The sequence below is a fragment of the Microplitis demolitor genome, chromosome 9 (genome assembly GCF_026212275.2).
Source record: "Microplitis demolitor isolate Queensland-Clemson2020A chromosome 9, iyMicDemo2.1a, whole genome shotgun sequence".
NCBI classification, from domain to species: domain Eukaryota; kingdom Metazoa; phylum Arthropoda; class Insecta; order Hymenoptera; family Braconidae; genus Microplitis; species Microplitis demolitor.
Window position 1 is genome coordinate 14,642,968 of NC_068553.1, and position 22,946 is coordinate 14,665,913.

General features: G+C 31.2%; 1 protein-coding gene and 1 long non-coding RNA gene across 5 annotated transcripts in view; both read right to left on the minus strand.

The window, feature by feature from the left end:
* Positions 1 to 300: 300 nt before the first annotated feature.
* Positions 301 to 3,239, minus strand: LOC128668591 (uncharacterized). The gene is made up of 4 exons (XR_008404226.1): positions 2,863 to 3,239; positions 1,695 to 1,763; positions 869 to 952; positions 301 to 508 (listed from the first exon to the last, which is right to left on the minus strand). It is a non-coding gene; the product is annotated as an uncharacterized LOC128668591 (long non-coding RNA).
* Positions 3,240 to 7,514: 4,275 nt separating this feature from the next.
* LOC103571570 (nuclear hormone receptor E75) overlaps positions 7,515 to 22,946 on the minus strand; it is a 124,606-nt gene continuing 109,174 nt past the window's right edge. For 2 of the 4 annotated variants that reach the window (XM_008549775.3, XM_008549774.3), the window contains exons 2-5: positions 22,783 to 22,871; positions 14,911 to 15,055; positions 11,246 to 11,487; positions 7,515 to 10,943 (exon numbers count right to left, since the gene is read on the minus strand). In XM_008549775.3, the coding sequence (XP_008547997.1) occupies positions 8,958 to 10,943; positions 11,246 to 11,487; positions 14,911 to 15,055; positions 22,783 to 22,871 (2,462 nt within the window). In that variant the 3' untranslated portion in view covers positions 7,515 to 8,957. Of the gene's footprint in view, positions 10,944 to 11,245; positions 11,488 to 12,710; positions 13,172 to 14,910; positions 15,056 to 22,782; positions 22,872 to 22,946 lie in introns of those variants that run through there. The other 2 variants (XM_008549776.3, XM_008549777.3) reach the window with 2 other exon arrangements.

Consider the following 22,946-nt stretch of genomic DNA (forward strand, 5'->3'; position numbering starts at 1 on the left):
TGCATTAACTCGTTCGAAAAATTTAACCTCAATTTAAACTTCAAATAAACGTATTCTTCACAAAAAAAAACGAATTTTTTGATGCTTAAAATTTTTACTCGCGCACAGAAAATTTTTACTTGTCCCATAGAATACGTTTTGAATTATGAATTGAAAAAAAAAATTTTTTGCCCTAAGAAATTATTTTTTTTGTGTAGGTCCATTTTTTCCATTTTTTGAATAAAGAACTTATTTGAAAAATTACTATATAATCTTGTTAGAAGCTATCGTTAGGGGGAGAAAGGGACTGAGAAACAAAAACGAGAGCATATTTTTGCAACTTTTTTTTCAGAGTAGCTTCTTTATTCAAATTCTTAAAATTTGTGACATTATTAAGTATCATTTTAAGAACATTCTGCTAAATTTTCATAAAAAAATATTTAAAAATAAGCCAGTGGTAGTGGGGAGAGACGAGTCATGTTAAAAAAAGTCTCCATGCCATAGTCAGGATAATTCATGACTGCCTCATCTGAAATCAAAAACCCAAAAAGATTTCTTTAGTACATAAGTTTATCTTGTATTTGAACAAAGGAATAAACAAAATATTCATTTTTGAATTTTTGGTAAAGGTGCAATCAAACAACTCTGATTTTTGCAAAAAAATGCTTCTTTTTTTTAACTAAAAAATGAGTAGTTATTGAAAAAAAAAATCCTTCAATCAAATCCAAGATAATTTTATGTTGGGGAGGGTGGGGAAAAGTGGGCCTCCCTAAAATTTGAAAAGCCTTAAAAATTTTGGGGTAAAGTGGGCCCCCCAAAAATTTGAGAGCAAAGTGAGCACCCTGAAATTTTCTATGAACGAGGCTCATAATAAGTCACCTTTACTTACTTACGACTATTCATTTATTACTTATTAGCTTATTTATCTTGTCTGTCTTCATGCGGTAGGCATGATAACTCATGGCTGTCTCATCTGAAATCAAAAAACCAAACAAATTTCTTTAGTAGTAGAGGGTGGGGCAAAGTGGGCCCCGTAAGCTAGAAATGGGATTATCTTTACTTTTTTTTACTCGTTACACTAGTTTATAGGCCCTTGTTTATTATTTAACATTGATAAGCTGTGTCCATTAAAATTTAAAAATCGCAAACTAGGGGCAAAGTGGACCCCCATCTAAAAAAATTGTGTGAGACAAATTTATTGCTCGTTTTACTTTTTTTAAATTCTTCACTTTAAAAATGTTATGAATAAGCTGTGTTCATAATAAATTACGAATTTTAAAATATGGGGCAAAGTGGGCAAAATAAATATTTTTCACCATACATGCACCGGAAATTTGAATTTTTGCCATGTTTAAAGGGAAGAAGATCATTCTATGTTTTTATGAGAAAACAAATGATTAAATTTAGCGCATGCGCTATTCTTCCCATAAACAGAGGCAAAAACTGAAACTTTCAGGTGCAGATTTGGTGAAAAATCATGTAGATACCATGGAGGAAGGTAGGACGTCCCGATTCGCGTGTTCGCCTTCGGCTCGAGTAGGCTATTATACACCCGGGTTAGAATGCCCTACTTTCCTCCCTAAGTGTGTAATATACTATGATTATTACTACTATTATAAATTTGATATAATATATTTATATATTAAAATAATAAAACAAAATGTAGCTCGATTGTTCACAAGAGAAGTGAAGAGTAAAACTTGAATTGAACTTACTGTTTTGCGGTGCCCAAAAACCATGTCGAGAAAAACGCATGTAACTAGATTGTACTACACAGTAACTCACTAATCCAAATATTATTTAAATGTGAAAACCATGCAATATATCCTTGTAACATTAGGGTGTTTCAAAAAAACCAACAATTTTTTTTTTTTTGGTGTACAAAAATTGAAAGTATAACTAAAAATAAAAATTTTGGCAGCAATTCGGGATCTTAATAATGATATTAAGGTTTGCCTCAATCCATTTTTCTATTTTCTATTAAAATAACACGGGAAAAAATTTTTTTTTTTTAGAATTTTCTAGCTCCCAAACTAATGAACGGATTTTTATGCACAATACAGGTTTTTGTAGGAAATTTTATACTCTACAAAAAAAGTCTCTTATCATTTTTTGATAAATCCCACTGTTCAAAAGTTATTTCAGCCTTAAGTCAAATTTATAGTAAATTCTGAGATTTTTTTACTTTTCCGGCGAAACTATCAGTCTTATCGAAAAATATCATTAAAACTTTTTGTAGATAATTTTATTCCTTACAAATTATTATGAATAAAATTTTTTGAAATTCCGCATTGTTCACAAGTTATTTTCATTTCAATGTCAAGCTCTTAAAAAAATAGATTTCTGATTGATTTTAAAAGCTTGACATTGAAACAAAAATAACTTGTGAACAATGCGGAATTTCAAAAAATTTTATTTATAATAATTTGTAAGGAATAAAATTATCTACAAAAAGTTTTAATGACATTTGTTGATAAGACTGATAGTTTCGCCGGAAAAGTAAAAAAATTTCAAAATTTACTATAAATTTGACTTAAGGCTGAAATAACTTCTGAACAGTGGGATTCATCGAAAAATGATAAGAGACTTTTTTTGTAGAGTGTAAAATTTCCTACAAAAACCTGTATTGTGCATAAAAATCCGTTCATTAGTTTGGGAGCTAGAAAATTCTAAAAAAAAAATATTTTGTTTCCCGTATTATTTAAATGGAAAATAGAAAAATGGATTGAGGCAAACCTTAATATCATTATTAAGAGCCTGGATTGCTGCCAAAATTTTTATTTTTAGTTATACTTTCAATTTTTGTACACCATAAAAAAAAAAATTGTTGGTTTTTCTGAAACACCCTATTGTTACATGTTGAAAGTTAAGATCAAAGTTCACCGTGATTGTCGACTCAGAGAGCAGGTTGCCGAACAACAGACGCCCACAAGCTGACACGTGCTTCCCATAAACGCCCACTATCTACAAACTTACGCGAAAGCCTTTCCAACTTAGTGTGGGGTTCCCAGTTTTCCATTAAAATGCAATGCATATTATTTTATTTACTCCGTTAATTAACTTAATTTATTTTATTTTCACTTTGTACTTGAGATCACTAATAAAATATTAATTAACAGCCTCATAATTTTAATTAAAAAAAAAAACTAATTAAATTTGACATTTCGCAAGTTTTTTTTGTGGAATTTCAAATTGATGTTTGATATCATCTACGCATGTAACTCAATAAAATATTATTGTAAAAGACATAAAATACATAAAAAAACTAATATGTTTTTAAGTTCCGTACATCAATTAAAAGAATTTAATATCCTTTTTTTTTGTTGGTTTAATTCTTTTAAAAAATTAATCCACAGATAAGCGTTATCAAGAATTACAACTGCGTCACTATTAACCTTCAAGCCATGAACGATTAGAAGGTTCAAGGTAGTCCATAAAATAATAGTCATGCTGACACATTAACTCTACAGTTTGATTAAGTTTAATAATTAATACTACTAATAATAAATTATATCATTAATGTTACACAACAATTTTGAATATACTAGGGCCAGAACGAATAATTGCTTTTGTTTCTTAACCTTTAAGAGACGCACGGGCTAAAATCACCTGAATTTTTTTTAAATATGCGCCATTTTGAGATGCAGATTTTTGAGAACATTTTCTATCGATTGCCAAAAAAATTAATTGAATTTTTATCAATTTGATCTCGAGAGCTTTGAAAATATCATCGGGTAAAAATTTTACTCATATGCGAATCTTTCGTTACTTTTCTAAGTTTTAGAGTATAACCTAAACATGAATAAGTGAAGATGAAGATAAATAAATATTTGTTTATTTCACTGATTCACGTTTAGAGAGTTAAATATTGTTATGCACATATTTTAAAAGTTGTGGAAAAGTCTGCAGTGTGGTGTGATTTGGTGTTAAAATTTCAACACGACCGGTGTGAAAGTTACCCGATGCACAGTGTCAAATTTTGGTCCATGTGAATTACAACGTTCACACTACTAACGGTGTAAATGTTCAAATTATTCATTTGAAAAACTCTCTATCACTTCGAGACTAAGTATTTTTTATTTGAAAATCATCTACATCAAAATGAATAGTGCTGCAACTTCTATATTAATTGATAATTTTGAATTACAGATTATATTAATGGAAAATATTTGAGGTTATAACACCGAATAGCGTGAAAGAAAACACTCATACGGTGTTAAAAGTACATTGTTTTATATTTCACACCGAGCAGACCGTGTAGTTTTCGAAAACCATTTTCACACCAAAAATGTTTTATTTCAAATATTCGAGATTATCAATTCGTCAGGGAAATTATTATAAAACACAAATTATCTAGTGAAAATCAAAGCTTAGTTCATGAACTTCATGATGTATTTTACGAAATTAAGTTATCACTTTCGGTTCAAAAATTATTAAGGACCCGGTGGTTTAAAGGCTGAAAATTTCATGATTTAAAAAAAATTTTTTTTATATCTTAATAAAAATCAAACCTTTTGAAATTTTGAGAGATTATTTTGTTGTTATTAAAATATACAAAAATCGTTATAGCTAAGAAAAAAAATTATTTTTAATATTCAAAAAATGGCGTTGAAGCCAGCTCCTTTAAAAAAAAAGGACCCGGGGTCTGAAACAAAAAAATTCAATGGATTCTATCAGTATAAATATATTTATCGCTGGAACTAGAATAAAAAAAAAAAAATTTTTTTTGAAAAAGTGGCACTTTGTTGAAATTTGTAGTCCAAAAATTGCATTTTTTTTCTTAACATTTTGCATGTTAAAAAATAGAAATATTCAACGCAAAAATTTTATTCTAGTTCCAGCGATAGCTGTTGGTGTATTAAATAACATTTAAATTTGAAAGCAATCGACTGGATAGTTTTTGTTTTTCAACTACGCCAGGTAGAAAAAAGTAGTTTCGAGATAAACGAGTTTAAAGTTTTAGTTAAAGAAATTCTGAAGAAAACTAGATTTGAACATATACTTACGATTAATCAGCTATTCCAGCACCATATTTGTTTTCTTGTGCATTTCTTCGGTTTTTTTTTTTGTTTTTACTCACTCGGCCGACCTGCTAAATAGCTTTTAGAACATGAAATACTGGGAATATCATCACCATATTTTAACAGTATATTTTTAAAATACTTTACTTTCGAAATATGAAAAAAAAAAAAAAATTTTTTTTCGAAATTTCTAGACCACCGGGTCCCCTTAAGGACAAAGCAAAAAATACAATTTGTACGAAAATGAAAAAAAAATTTCAAAAAACACATTTTCTAAACTACTAGATCGATTTTGCTGATTGAACTTAATCAAGGTAATTTCCTAAAAAACAAGTGTACCAAGTTTCATTAAGATTCGATGAAAATTGTAGTCAACATCCATCGACATGGCGCCTTATATCACAAATATATGTACACTTTTGAACTGACAGTATTTCTCGGTAAAATAAAAGATATTATAGTAAAATTCTTTAAAAATTGCGACATAAGACCTACAGCTAGGGTAGAGGTACTTTTTTTTGGCCACTTTTGGACACTTGAAAAATGCAAAAAACATGACTTCTATAAGACGCAATGACAATTAATTTTTAAAATGTGTAAAAAGATACTTTTACCCCACTATTACAGTGGAAATTTTATTTTATACTTTTTCACTAATGAAAATAAAGTATTAAATATACAAAAATGGAGCAGCCCTGATTTTAAAAAATTATTTGGAATAATTCAAAACAATTTGAGTCGACTAATATATAGATATACACTTACCGTGAAGCAAATCATTTTCCTTAATCAGGGAGTAGCCATAAATGTCACTTCTAACCTATATTTTAAAAAAAGCTATTCGGCAGCCAAAATGGAACTATTTGTATAAGTAGATATATATGTAAAAAGATAGCCAGAATCAGAAGCATTGGAAAAGCCACAAAAAAATTTTTTTTAACCATCTTCAAAAAAGAATGCAATAACAGAATTTCGTTTAATGAGTAGCAAAATAAGTAATTTTTTTGGTCTAGGCATATATATAGGCATGAAAATTAAAGCTTACTTAAAGAGTTTTAAGATGCATTTTGAATAAATTTGATAAGTTGTCACATTCAAAAGTTATTCAAGAAAGAATAAGTAAAAATATAAATTTTTGACATTTTGAAAATTTTAAAATGCTATAACTTCTAAACTAATTGACCAATTTTGCTCATCTTCGAACTTGATCTCGAAAGTCGTCTCCAGAAAACATGTGCTGTTTCATTGAGATCAGTTCAGAATTGTAGACCTTATATATATATAAACTCTTGAACTATATATATTTCCTGACTCAGCTCGTTGAACTCGGTCCAGAGGTAGCAAAATTTTTCGAAAATTCCATCATGAAGACAAATGCAATAATTAAATTTCTATGAAATCTACTAAAAGTAGATTTTGTAATTAATTGTAAATAAATAAAAGTAAAAAAATATTAATTTTGAATTTTTTTTTTTTTTTCCAAGTTTACTCTAAATTGTGTAAATTTTTTTCTAAAAACTTTCTACGTGTAAATATATATATATATGTAAATATAAAAAATATGAAAATTGAAAGGATGAATAAGGAAAGGATTATATTTGATACTTATAAATAAAAAAAATAAGAGTTTTTTGTATAATTCACCAGACAATGTTTATTCAGACGACCTCACAACTCCCAAGCGTACAAAATTACGTGCTCACTGGGCAATATGCGGGGCTGCTTTGTATTCATGCGTAGTACTTTTTATTTTGTTCATCAGAAACAACAACTGTTTTTGTAGTTTTTTCTTAATGGATAGAGAAATATATCATACTTTATGTATCGTTTATTATAATAATTATGTGTAGTTTATTTTATGCATAACAGTATTACGAATATCAATGCTAGATTTTATTTATATTTTATTATTTTCCAATTATGTCATTTTCATTACTTTTATTGCAAGTAAAATTCGGCTGACGCTCAATTTTTTTTTTTATTCATAAACGGATAAATTATTTACTTATTGCGCTCTTAAATATTTAAACATATTTTTAAATTGACTTTTATATTTAAGAGCGCAATGGAAACCAAAATATTTAAATAAATTTTTTCTTATTGCGCTGCGTATTGGACACGAAAAAAATAAAAAAAAAAAATAATTAAAATGAATAATACATTGAAAGCTATAAGAATTAAGCAGAATATTTTTCTAACAAAAAAAATATAATTTCTTATTATTAAAACCGTAAAAAAAAAAAAATGTTTTAATAATAAGAAAATAAATTTTCTTTGTTATTTTTATCGAATAATATTTAAATGGAATTATTTTAGTTTCAATAAATTATTTTCCGTGTACATATATGTTAATACTATGCAATGTGAAATGCTAATAGGATATAAATGGCGTATTATTTTGTGGGGGTAAGGCGGGCGTCTCAACAACATGTCGGCGGCGGCCCGCCGCATATTTGTATTTTTTTTTTTTGTTTTTTTTTTGTTTTTTTTGTTTTTTTTTTTTTTTTTTTTTTTTTATTATTAAAATTTATATTTTTTAGCCACGATTTTGAATAACTCAATTTTTCAAAATTATTATTATTATTATTAATTATTTAATATTATTATTATAATTATTATCGTTATAATTATTATTATTAATTAATATTATATTTTAAATCTTTAGGAAATTTACCGCCAAATTTTTTTTTCTCCAACTCGAATGTATTTTTAAATTCCTAAATAATTACCACTTAAAATATTTAATATTTACAATGTTGTTATCTGAGTTGACCATAAAATATCTCACACACTTGCATAATTAATTAACAATTTAATTAATTAATTATGCAATTACTAAAAACTAATATTCTAAATTCATCTAAAGGACATTTAGAAGATTAATTACTCCTGTTTATATTTTTTTTATTTTTTAAATTTAAATGATTCATCTATCGACACGATACATGATATAAAGGTACGGTAATTGCAAACTGGAGGGCCAATAAGCCAGTCAGTCTCAAAAAAAAATTTTTTTTAAAATAATCAATCAATTTTTTAAATTCTTATCCACTTAATTAACCTCTCGCTTTTTATTTACTTGCCAATTCAAATAGCCCCGACTCATACAATTAACATCCACACACTTTCTCTCCCTCTCTCTCTCTCTCTCTCGTATCATCGTGTCTACATATTACAGACACAAGATAAAAGTATACGATTATATTATTCTTATAATTATTAATTAATTAATTACTTAAATAATAATAATATTATTAAATTACAATATTTATCATTTATTATTTTATTTATAGAGTAGATGATTGATGAATGAGATGGATACTGTACAGGATGCGCGATATTAATAATTATCACATGTAATTGAATATTATATTTTATTCATTTCTGTAACATTTAAACCATCGTTTATTTTTTTTAAGTTTATTTACGATAACCACTAGACTGATACTAGTAAATAGACATATTATATATATGTTAATATATATTAGAAATCACGATGCCACTTTTAGTGTCCATCCCTATTTCTTTAATTATCATTGATCATATGTTTAACCATTTGCTTATTATTATTTATTATGATGATTATTATTATTTTTATTTGTTTTTTTTTTTAGCACTATCAAATAGGTGGGGGGCACACACGGATAATTGATATTACTTCCGCATTAATTAAAATTTCTTATCGCGTAATTATTATCAGTTATTAAATAATAATAATAAATTATTTGGTTTGTCACGCGCAATTTGAGCGTCCTGGCACTTTATTTACGAATATTTTTTAAAATCATTAATTAAAAAATTATTCATATTTATTTTTCACAATTAAATGATTTAAAAAAAATCCACTAAATTGTTTATTAATTATTGTTTTTAAATTATAGGTGGGTGACTGGATGTTAATTTACCAATTACTTGACAGCTCAATGAGAATGTCAGTAAATATTTTATTTAACAGCACTACGCTTCAAGTGACAGTACTTTGCAGGGTCCAACTAGAGGTCGGGGTGAAGGGGACGGCGATTTTTTCGATAAATTTAAAGGTTGTTGACTGTCGGCGATGTCCACTTGTAGCTCCATCATATTGCTCGGACAACCGGACAGTACCAAAGTCGTCGGACTGTTGGAGGTGAGCTTTGGACTCGTGCAACTTGTACTCGTCGCAGCGGCTGACAAATATCTCGGTGATGAGGAAGGTGTGCCGACGACGAGGTAATTGGAAGTCTGCTGCTGCTGCTGTGACTGCTGCTGCTGCTGATGTTGCTGCTGCTGCTGTAATTGTTGCCTAGCACCCGTGGTCGTGGTAATGACAGAAGTAGCCGGCCACCTTGAGTACCCAGTGGCACATTGAAGTAACCCTTGATTTTGTTGGGGTGAGCGCGCAATTAACGTCGTTGTAGAGGCACACTGTTCCGCGGGTGACGGTGATGCAGCTGGTGATCTAGGACTCGCTTCACTGCGCATTATATAATTATGAATAATATCAGTACGTTTAAGCTGCTCAGCAGTCATTCGCGGACCCTCCATTAGACTTTTAGCTAAAGTTGAATGCGTGCTACTGAGTAAACTTGCCGTCTGAGGGCATTGGCTTAATGCGGACGGACTTCTTGACGCTGGTGATGTAAGATGTAAATGCAATTGTGATTGTGTGTGCTGTTGAACCACAACAGGTTCAGCTTCAGCGCTGTCTTTTTGCCTGAGAGCACGGAATTTTTTGTGAGGTTTGTACGCTTCGTCCATCAACGAATTGGTGTCATACAGAGGTGGCGCCTGAAGTACTCGTTTTAGTACAGGCATGTCTTCGACTTCTTTGTCCTCAGAACGAGGACTAGAGCAAACTGACGTTGGCGCGCTACTTGCACTACTGCTTGCCGGTTTATCAGGTTTTTCAGTACCAGATTCAATTCCGCTGTCACTTGGCGAATCTAATTTACGAAACCGCGGACACTGAGGTGGTTGAGGTGTTTTAGACATTATAGTACGGTGTAATTCATCGTCACCCGAACTGGTACTACCGGAGTTAGCACGACGTCGGTGAGGACACAGTCCACCAGCAAGAGTTGCAGCAAGAAGCGGCGCACTGGACGCATGGTGACCGGGGGTTGAATGATGATATTCTGTCAGAGAAGCAACTTCACCACTGCAAGTGCTCTCAGTGCTTGAGACACTTCCCAATGGACTTTTTACTGCCTCATCTAAAGTAACATCTGACGCACATCCCCAGGAAGCCGTTGGTTCTTCTTCCATCGGCCACTGCTGCTGTTGTTGCTGTTGCTGATGATGATGTTGCTGCTGCTGCTGCTGCGCTTGTTGCTGCTGTTGTTGCTGCTGCGCTTGTTGAGCTTGCAATTGTTGCTGTTGTTCAGTCATCTTAAATGCCAGTAGTTTTTCAGAGTGTAAAGTATTTAGAGTTCTGAGATCGGGAATTTTTTTGAGCAATTCGCGAAGAATGTCTGGATGCTGAGGATGATTTTGTGCCAAGACAGTCTGCAGCGCATTACGTAATTTGTTATGCATACGTTCAACAAGATCCGTATTACGAAGACCCGGTCTATCAGCTGCAATCACAACCACAGAACAAAATAATCCAAGTTCAGCATCTGATAGCCGTAAAGAATTAACGCGCTCAGCAAAATCAAACATTGAATCCATAAGAAATCGGGCGTTACTATTATGGATGGAATCTCTTTTGAGCACTTGACCGTTTAGACAAATCATACTGTTTGTTTGGGCGTCAAACATGCACGCGAGCCTTACAAGTAAAACTTCAAACACTCCGGCTTTTAAAAGGGTCACTTGGTCATCCTGGGCAAGTAAATTAAAGCCCGGAATGCGTTTTGCGAACTCCACTACACCACGTATCGCGGGAGAAAATCTCTTTGAAAAATCTTGCAACAATTCTTGCTGACCAGTAAGAGGCTGCGGGTTTGGGTTCAGCGGACATGCCTGTAATCATAAAAATATACACATTCATTTTATTTTATTTCAAACAAAAGATTGTGTTAAATATTATTGGAATAGTTGATGACCTCCACTCATTACTAAACTACGTTACTTCCGTCTTTTAGTCTCGAGGACGCCTAGGTCCAACTATTTCCGCGTTACAAACTAATAATTCAAGGCTCGGGTGATGCCACGAAACTTTTTCAAATCAAGGCCAATAATTTACGATTGTGTGAGTAGAGATAATTTTTTAAATATTTATGACATGTAGGTAAAATTTTATTTGTTTTTTTATAGAAACTTACCAAAGTTGGTGGACAGGCCGTATAATTGGGTGTCTCTCGTGCCCTTGCAAGCACTGGAGTTACTTTGTCCCGGGTAAAATCACATGTGTCGAGATGAGCGCGAACCACCGTCGCCAATAGACGTTGCTCGTCTTCTAATTCGGCAGCGACTGCCTTCTCTTGGGAACGACTGTGTGAACTCTGTTGCATTGCCGCTAGAATTCGAGCCTTTTCACGTTTTGGCACTCGGCCGAATCGTACCGCTGGAAAAATAAAAAACAAAAAATTTTTATTAATTTTCAGTTGTCAATTACTGAAACGTATATATTCATATGTATATGTATTAGGGTCGTTGAAAATTTAATTATCTCAGCCCCATAAAAAGCTTCCTAGAGAAAAAATACATGAGGAATTTGGTTTTTTCTTTTTTAAGTATAAAGAACATGCCTCAGGATGATCAACATTTTTCGATACAATTGCGGTTTTTTTTAAATATCTCGAGAAATATACAGATTAAAGGAAAAAATCATAGGAACAATTTTGTAGGAAATTTAATTTCTGACAAAAAAGGTCTCATTCATTTTTTTTATAAAATGTGTATTTACGAAAATATTTTGAAAAAACATTTTTTTCGATCTTAATAGTGCGTTTTAAGGATTTCGAATGTGAAAATAACGTTTTTTTAAAATATCTTCGTAAATACACATTTTACAACAAAAATGAATAAGACCTTTTTTGTCAAGAATTAAATTTTCAACAAAATTATTCCTATGACTTTTTTCTTTAATCTGCATATTTAATAAGATATTTAAAAAAAACGCGATCGTATCGAAAAATGAACTTTGATCATTCTGAGACACGTGTTCTTTTTACTCAAAACGAAAAAACCAAATTCCCCATGAAAAGAAACTGCTTATGGGGTGCCTGAAAAAATTTTTAACGACCCCCCTAATATGTATATTATATACATATAGTTGATGAATTGTTAATGCTACAATCAATGGATGAATCATGCGCAGGGTCGAGACGAGCAAAGTTAACCTTCGCTAATAACGATAGTTTGTCGCGTGACAATTTAAAACTGTAAGAGTAAAACAATTTATACAATGCAAGGTCAATACAATGTATAACAATGCAACTAAATATATATATGTATATATATAAACTCAATTTCATTAGCAAGTTATTGAATGTAATGAGGAATTGAAAAGAGGGAAAGCGAGAGCTAAACTTTCACAACAGATGAAAGTATTCTCGGCTATGGAAAGTAACCGATTGCAAATTTAAATTGAAAGTCATCAATTACTGATCTGTTATAATTTATCGCTAATGGAAAGTTATATATTTTTGTTTACTAATTCCCATTACTCATTCGTTGTTTTTTTAGTCACTTGCGCATTTAGTTCCTTATTATTTAAAACCCAAATAAAGAACGACATAAAAATTTTAAAAATAAATTTTTTTTAAACAATTAAAGTGAACCTACGTGCATTGTGATAGTTGACAACACCATTAAGGATCCCTTTCAGGATCGGTAACTCGTCTCCCATGACTTTGGGCATGAGTTTAATTTAAATTCAAATACAAATTCAAAATTTTTGTTTAAATTATAAACAATAACTTGTAATTTTAAACCACGCGAGCACTATCCCGCGCAAACTATCACTTTTCACCATTGATAGTTTTTAAAAAACACACTATATATATATGTATATAAATATATAGATGTAGATACAGATATGTATATTTATTTATTTACATGAATAAATATAAAAAAAAAAAAAAAACACTGATAATAAATCAAGAAGTATAAAAATTCCTTGGCTGACTCAATGACTCAAGTCACTCCAAATTTACGAAATGACACAGTGTCGTATGTTAACAAATACACACATTAACGTGTTAAATAAAACGGGACGAGACAGCGCGTGTATACGCGAGACAGCATCACCGCCAACTAAGTGACGTCCCGCGAGTTGCGTTCAACAATTCCCCTCCCCCATAATATCCCGCCCCCACTTATTCACCTATCACCGATCCCCACTACCGCGAGTTTATTGTGGCCTTTACCGAGCCTTTGGCCTTGAACTTGCTTTCAGTGGTAGCCGCGTGAGGCGTACCACCGACCTATATATCCTACATACATATATACACATGTACATATATATAAACATATATATATTCAACCGGCTGTTTTACAAATAGAAGCAACAAACGAATTTTCGAATAAAGTCTGCGCCCGCGTAGAATTTAACTATTTACTCTATGGGGGTTCGTGTTTATTTCTAGGGGTAACTTACCCTCATATGACCTTGGGCGAACCCTCATGTTCATTTTACTCCCTAACATCAAATGTGTTTATAAAAAAAATTAATTTCAAAAATTGTCATTTCAAATAAAATTTTTTTTTTTTAACAATTGTTGATAATTAAAAAAAAAATTAATTATTATAATTATGTCAGAATGTGTTAATGTGACATGTAAGTGTAGCGTATGCTGTCGCGTAGATGTAAAGTGTATATTTGAGCATGCGTGGTTTGATGGTGTCATGTATAGAGACAAAAAAGGGGAGGGGTAGGGAGGGAAATGTATATCGATAAAACGGTTAGTGGGGAGTGTATACAGTATACAGCAATTGAGATACCAAGTTCGCGAGGTCTCCGTTCGCGGTGTAGCGCCACGTGTCGAGGTAACTTGGTGGGTAATAAAAGAGTGGGAGTTGTACAGAATTAAAACCGATGATGTCGAGCATAAGCTGCTACGAAATAACGACAGTGGGAAATAAATATTATTAAATTGGTGGGGATGATTACCGTATGTATGTATGTAAGAATTTATGAGTTGAGAGTTGAGAGGGACAGAAAACGTGGCGTCGGAGTATAGCGGTACTCTTTCTACTGACGCCAAAGAGACAGCAATCTACGAAAGGTCTATTGACCCCGTGAATTTACTTTGTGTTTTTTTTCTCATACGTTACATATTTATTGAATAATTACCCGTATTTTTTTTTTTTTTTTTTTTTCTTACTATTGATAAATTTTAAGCCATTTAAAAATTTTTTTGTTTGTTTTATTAAATTAGTTTTAAAAATATATGATATTATTTTTAGGATTTAAATTTATCAATAATTTATCAAATGACATTTGGTGATAAGGATTTGAGATAAGTCTTTAATAAATTAAATAAACTGTACTAACTTGAGGTCATTGAACTCATGCATGTCTCAGGTCATTCGCGGGTCGCGGTTTATTTTTCGCAACAGTTCAAATAGTTTTATATAACACATTATTATTTATACTCTTTTTTTAATCGTGTTATGATATTTTTAAAATTAAATATTCTCAGTTACATTACAGTAGATACTTTCTCGTACAGGGACTTTCGCCAGTTGCGACAGCCCGTGTCGCGGATAAATATTGCGTAAATGGTCAATGCCCTGGCAACCCAAATTTCTATAATATCCGTAACACTATTCAATATTTAAACCCTTTTACATTTAAATGTCTCAATATTTTTAAATATATATTTTTTATATATATTTACGAAATATCAATTGTTATTATTAGCCAACATAATTAATCCATTGATTAATTTTAATTAAAAATTTTTACTTTCTATTGTTAATTTTTTTTTTTTTACAAGAAATTAAAATATATATATATATATATATGTATGATAAAACTTACCATCTCGACTCATGCCTACAGCGATGCACTTCTTAAGCCGACAGTACTGACAGCGATTCCTGTTGATCCGTAAAATACTGCACTGTTGATTTTTAGTGCAAGGACGATATTGAATTTTTTGTTGAATGCTCCTCCGAAAGAAACCCTGTGGATTACATTCAATAAAAGATTCGTCAGTTTGACTGTCACTGTCGGATGATGATTCTGATGAACAAGCGCTACCCGCTCTAGGGGTTAAATCACATTCACATAAGCACCCCATGTGTCAAAATAAAATTAAAAAAAAAAAAAAATAATAATAAACAAAGTTGTCGACGTGAAAAAATATCAGAGCTTATTATTTAAACAGATCACCATAAACTTTTACACAATCACTGTCACAAAATGTGTAAAGCCCACGAAAATAATAAATATATGGATGATTCAAATTATTGTAGAGATAATTATTTAATAATGGTAACAATTGTTTGCAATGAAGAAGCAACCGTTTGTATCGAAGCTTGTCAGTCGACTGGTTTACTCTAGCACAGAGGATAGGAGCCTCAGCACATTGCCGTTGGTACCGGGCAGGGTGGGGGCCTTCTGACCCAATTCCCGGACATTCACCCGCAGTTCACCGCGTGAAAGTGAGAGTCCCCTGCGCGTAACGTTTGGGTCTCGCTCGTGCGCTTAGTGTGCATTCTCCCCCTTCCTACATACCTATCCGCGAACATTTACCCACCTCCTCATCGTACTTGTACCCAATCTCAAGCTCTCCCCATCACACCGTATCGTGAGTGCCGCTCTACTAACGGGTTTTTCGCGCCCCCTTACTACCACTGAGCCTCACTTTGAACCATCGCGCCACTCTTCTCGCACCTTCTACACAACCATCTTCTTATCTCTGATATACACATCTATACATCTATATATATATAATACATATATATATACTCATTACCAATTATTTTTATTTCAACAGAAGCTTGTGTATTTGTACGAGATCATACGGTCATACTCGCCCACAAATATTTAATACTCGATTATTAACATATATGGACACCCGGATATTAATATCAGAAAAAATTGTCATATTTTTTATAGTCTAATTATTTAATTAAATTTACTTTAAAAATTTGAGAAAAAAAAAAAAATTTCTAAGGCGTTTATATGAATTACATTTTAAATTAATAAAAACAAAATAATAATGATATAATTAACAATTAGTCTGATGACAATGACGTTCCCTGGGATACAAATGTACTAGCGGACTATCGGTCATCGACCTCAGCTGGGGTCGCACGAGCTCGAGGAAGTAGATTATGCAACAGGGATTTCGGGAATTAAATATAAACTAGGACAGTAATAAATCACATTTAGAAAATTAGTGACAGATATAATTTTGTTAATATCTAAATATTTTTTACTTTATTTTAAGACAAATTATAATTTTAAAAAAAATTTTTTTTTTCTTCTTCTATTCGGTATGACTATAAATATTTATGATATTTATTTATTTATGTAGTCATTGTTAGTATATTTAAATAGTGAGTGACTTTTAATGTGACGTCATAGTCGCGACCTCGCCTACCTCAACAGTGCAACGAGCGAGAGCGAAGTACCGTTGGCTCCAGCGGCGCCGACCGCTCCCGATCAACAATCCTTCCTGAGGCTACACCATAACCAAGATCATTACAGAATTTATGTACAATTTAAATTACCTACAATACAGGTGATTAAAATACATACATCATTTTTTTATTTTTTTCAAAACGGACGAACCCGAGTCAAAAAACAAATTCGTTTAACCCTCAAAAGTCTCGAGTCCTTTAATGTTTTATTTCCCACTCAGTAACTCTACTTTACAACTCAAAATCCTCAATAACTAGACACTCAAAGTGGTAAAATGGGTCGTAACGACTACTCTGAGGACTAAACTAGGATAACTTTCTATACTGTCAATCTTAAAATTCAACACTGATCCTCAAAAAACTCTTAGAGAACTTAAGCCTTAAATTCGCTTTTTCGACTCGGGTTATTTTTTTAAATTAATAAGATTATAAGCAATTGAAAGTTCAACATTGCAATGAGTAATAAATATTAAAAAAAAAAAAAATTGTGATGAATGCCTTGTGGGATGTGTATCAAATGCCCGGACGAGGGCAGCAACCCTGGATGAACCGAGCAAGTATGAGGAGAAAGAGCTGGAAGAGTGACGAGGGGGTGGTAGTGCATCGATTTCTCAATGCATTCAGTAACTAGGTCAGAGGGCAAACACTTTTACAATATGTCTCAAGACATTTATAATACCATTACTTATTTTATTTTATTCTTTGGTTTAAAATAAAATAAATGGCTTTAAAATTAGAAGGAAAATTATTGGAAAACATTAAAAGAAAAACAGTAGTGGACCATAAAGATAGACTTGCAGATACATATAGATTGTTAAGTGTATTATTTATATATATGTATATATTTATAAAGTTGAAAGCCTATATAATGTCAAGTCAGTAGTAAAATAGACACTAGGAAGTGAGACAGACCGAGGAAGAGAATAGGAAGAGAACGAAGAAGAGCAAGGATTGGTTATGACCAGGCAGAGTTGCGAGATTGCAAAGTATGGGATTCACTGCGAATACCCGAGAGCTGAGGCCAATGACCGGAGCCGCATGCGACCGGCACTAAGCTCGCGGCATATCGCTAAGTGGAAGGGGTCGCAGGACAAGTAAACCTACCGCGGCTAGGGGCTAGGGGAACATTTAATAAGGGCGGGGGAGGAAGAGCTACTCGGGACACCCGCGAAACTAAGTAACGGTGATGTACGTAAGATCTGCGCATGCGCAAACTAACGTGCATCACCGCACTCTCCCTCGAGGGCATTCACCGCGCGGAATACGGCCTACAAGAATTAGTACTCTGGTGTATAATACAACACACTTAGAACAGATATCCCGGTGATCGCTTTATTTGGCATGGTCTATCTTCGGTCATTCTCTTTGCTATTTCACTGATTCTTTTTTTTAAATTCAAAAAATTAAAATTTTTTTTTTTTTTAATTTTTCTACAAATTTTTAACAAAGACTAGAATTAAAAAATTTTTTACAGACGTGAAATTTTTTAATGAACGTTTAGTTTACATATGAAAAAATAATTTTAAGTGAAATGTGAAAGAGAATTAATTGGATCAATAGTTTGACGATACGATAAGGATAAGGGTGATGAGTAAAAAATTACAGTAATAAAATAGAGCTGAGTTATCTGCAGACTTCCGTAGATATGACGCGGAGAACACCTACCACAATAATAAGCGGATGACCTGATTGTATAGTAGATGCATGAGGGGTCAGTAACCCTCGTGGCAGCACCAAAATACCCGCGCGCGCAATCAAATGAAAATGAGATCACGACTCGTTACGACATCAAAAGTGATGGCGTGTTAGTGGGAGAAACGAGGGAATAGCTACACCAAGCAACACAGTACTGAGTATTCTATACTTTGTATATAACCGTCTATCCTGTATTACTAAAGCATATAGGAAAACGCGAGGGTGACGTATCTGGTTCGCGAGGTCGACGACCGGAGGGTTAATGCACCCTCTTGCCTCATTTCAACCCTCCGTAAAAAACCCATGCGATTGACCGGGATACACACCCTCGTTTTGTATTGATCTCTTTATTCTATTTCAGGTGTGTACACTCATCTCGAGTATTTTAAACTTTCTGGCTTCGATTTTAATACCACAAGACAATTTACAGAACGGGAAATTATTATTACTATCAACTGGGGTAATTTTGAATATAAGTTTAAAGAAATAAGTGTTTTTTTTTTTTTAATTTTATTTACGTTTTTGGGAACTGTCAAAATTTTTTGGAGCCGAGAAAATTTTTCTTGATCAGAAGTGATCTCTATGATACTGAAGTTAGCCACGATCCTGAAGTTAGCAGACGAAAATTTTTTCATTTTTTTTTTAACAATTAAATTTGAAGAAAAAAAAAAAATAAAAAAATGCACTTGTAGAAAATTTAAAACACTACGAGTGCAATTTTTATAAATATTTTTTTTTTAATAATCTATTGTTTTTTAAAAAATCCAAAAATTATTAGAAAGCTGATTTCAGTTTTATAAGTTAGCCGACGTTTAATAATTTTTTTCCAAAACGATGAACTGTAAAAAAAAAAAAAAAACAAAAATATGCAGATATAGAGAATTAAAAAAACTACAAGTGCAATTTTTTAAAATATTTTTTTTTTACAGTTCATCGTTTTTAAAAAAAAATTTTAACCAGTATCATTGATTTCTATACAGAAAAAAAATATTTCTTGGTTCAAAAAATGTTTCTCGCCTCAAGAAAATTTTAGTTTTCAATTCATGAGGCAAAAATTTTATTGAGGTAAGTAAAAATTTTTTGCGCCAAGAAAACCTTTTTTTTGATAAAATTGAGTTTTCAAAAAAAATTTCTTGAATCAAAAATATTTACCTGCAGTCAAGAATGATCCTTAAGTTACCAGACAATTAACAATTTAAAAATTTTTGTTTTTTCAAAACCTTAATTAAAAATAAAAAAAACTAAAAATATGCACGTGTAGAAAATTAAAAAAACTATAAGTGCAATTTTTTTAAATATTTTTTTTTTATAATTCATTGCTTAAAAAAAATCCAAGTTATTAGACGTCGGTGAATTTCAGTAGCAATCGAGAATCTTTATTTCTGCCTGGTGATTGATGATTTTTAAAGGAGTAACTTAAAAAAAAAACGCACGAATGATTATCGAAATATATATTGTTGCAACAGTAGTACGACCGAGCGACCTAGTCTCAAAGCAGAGATATACCCAATACTCTTCCGCGTTCTCTTCCCTTTCCACAAGTTGGTCAAAACGTTTTACCTGAATAGTGTTTCTCGTACAATAATTAACTAAAGAATAGTTGTAGCTGTTTTGATAGTTATTACATCTCCAGCTCAGGTTTTCTGTGTCATAAAATTATTTAAAACCGCTAGAGGCTAGGTCATTCGAAACCGACCCGAGTATTGACCAACTGTCAATTAAAATTTTAATAAATTATTTAAAGTCTATAAAAATAAATTTCTAATACCAAAGGCAATTTGTTCGACCGATGGGAAATGTGAAACATTTAAAACTTTTTTTTTGTCGACAACAAAAGTATTTTCTGAGGAAAAATGTATCTCTACCTGAGTCTACATCCTATTCTTGAGATCAAACCGGTCAATGGGATCTTTGATCTTATTTTCTGTGGCCAGTAAGATAATTTCTTCCGTACATATTTTTATATTTCAATGAAAAACCTACCGCGCCTTTTTCTATTCCTGCTGCGAAAAAATATATTTTTAGATTTCACCGATTATTCGTCTGGCCAAAAAGGTTACCGTACAATGAAACGCATTTTTTGATCTCTGTATTTATTTTAGAAAAATATGAAACCTATATATATATATATATATATATGATACTAACAGTAAGAGTGCTGAGAAGCATCTGAAAGTTCGCTGATCTTAAGTATCAGGTAAGCGCGAGTTAAAGAGAGAAGGGGATCGCAAAAGAAGTGGGGAATGACAGTGGAGTCTGTAAATACACCATTACACTATCTTTGTTTTATTTTTTTTTTTTTTTTTATCTTTTCTTACTTCCCCTTCTTATTTACTTGTAACCTATTCCGTCCCACACATCCCCTCTGCCATCACTTTGCCAAGACCACGAGGACGTTGACTTGACGGCCTTCGAGAAGTAATTGCCAATCGTGCAAAAAACGTATCGCAAAAAATATTAGTCCAATAAAAAATTTTCTTGTCATTATTTATCATTTTTTTTTATCAATTAATTCTATATCTTCATTGTTAATTAAATTATTCAATTTATGAAATTATTTATTTATTTTTTTTTTTTTTTTGAAAGTTTAGTTGTCAATTCAAGAGCAATGGAATAATAAATTTAGACCATGAAAATAATCGATGATCAATCATCCATAAAAATAATCTGAGTGAAGAAAAAAAAAATTATACCTGAAGACTCCTCTCATACAAATCTATGGCTTTTAAGGAAGTAAACTAAAAGACGAAGGTAAAAGAAATTTAAAAAAAAAAAAAAAAATAAAAGAATTTGCTACATTTACTGTCAGTGTGTTCTTTTGCGTAAGTAACATGCGGCGTTTCATTGTGATTTTGGAGGTCGTATTTATATAGATTTCACTCTCTAGTACTGAGTCTCTGGGCCACCGCAAATTTCCGCTTTGAGTCTACCCGGTGTCCGATGGGTCACGCGGATGTCTCTGGTTTCGAGGATGAATTTATATTGTCCTTGTTAAAAAATTTTAAACGGTCATGACTAGTTAAAAAGAAAAAGTTTTTAGGCATCATGGTTAGATTTTGTTCTTCCGGAAATACAACTTGGTAACGAAATGTCAGAGTGACTGGATTATATTTAAAGAGTGGGCCTTGACGGTTTTATATGGTCATGCCAATGAGTTAATAGTTTTTTGAGGGTCATCTGGCAAGTAACATTTATTAACGAGCTTCCTTAAACCTTGCTCACTGTCGGAATATTATTATACATATATAATATATATATACTCAGGTCGACAACTTTATTTTTTAATTTTTAAAACGCTTACGATCATACACAATCACACAGACTATTATAAATCAATCGAAATCATTTATTTTTATTTTTATTTAGATTATTAAATTAGTAACCATTGAATTTAAAAAAAAAATTGATAAACTTGTTGTTTTAATTAAATTGTGAATGCAAGTATATATTTAATTAATAACTTTGTTACAAGTTTTATTAAATTAATTAAGAAACTTCAGTCAATTGACTTTCTATTGATATTTTACTCAGAGCAAACTCACAAACTTTGCTTTTTTTTAAATCTGTACACAGAAAAAAAAAAATATCGTGATGCAAAAAATTTTTGTTTGACTCAAGAAATAAAAATTTTTTGAACTAAGAAATTTTTTGGCGCCACAAGAAAATTTTTGAATTATAAATTGAAAACATAAATTTTTTTGGGGCGAGAAAATTTTTTTTTGAGGCAAGAAAAATTTTTGGAACCAAGAAATTTTTTCTCGTCTTAAGAAAAATTTTTTTTTTTTATAAAAAAAAATTTTTTGGCGCCACAAGAAAATTTTTGAATTATAAATTGAAAACAGAAATTTTCTTGAGACAATGAAATTTTTTTTGAGGCAAGAAAAATTTTTTGAGGTAAGACATTTTTTTTTGTCTTAAGAAATATTTTTGTTTTCAATTTATAATAAAAAATACAATTTTGGCGCCACAAAAAATTTTTGAATTATGAATTAAAAGAAATTTTCTTAAAACAAGAAAAAATTTTTTTGAAACAAGAAAATTTTTTTTTAAGCAAGAAAAATTTTTTGATGAGAAAAAAAATTTAGTTTACATTTTTTAATGCAAAATTTCTCTTACGCGAAAAAATCTTTTTCTTCTGTATCTATAAAATAACTATTTTTATTAATAGTTAATTATATATTTAAAATAAGTTACATCATTAACTATTTTTTGTCTTTCATAGAAAGTAAATTGTTTCGACTAATAAATTTAAAAATAAAAAATTTCTAAATAATTTAAAAAAATAATTGATTTCGATTAATGAGCAAAAAAACCTCTCGCTATCGTGAAACTGGTCCAGTGTAAAAACAACCGCGAAAAATAATTTTATTCATCAACAGTAAATAAAACCGCGTACAAAATACTTTCACCTTAAAGCAGTAATACTACAAACACAAGTTATAAAAAAAAATGTACATTCGTACTTTCGCGTGAAAAAAGAGAGTTAGCCAATAAAAACGTTAGCGAGATTGTAATTAAATTGCTCAAGTCATTGCTCTAGTCTATTACTATTATTATCATTTCTTACCTTGCATCCTTCACACGAGTGTACTCCATAGTGAAAACCAGAAGCTTTGTCTCCGCATACTCGACATAAAACAGTCGTGCCATCGAATTCTGTAATCAAATTAACATTCAATTAATTATTTAAAATAAACACATATATCTATATATATTATTTATTTTTATTTA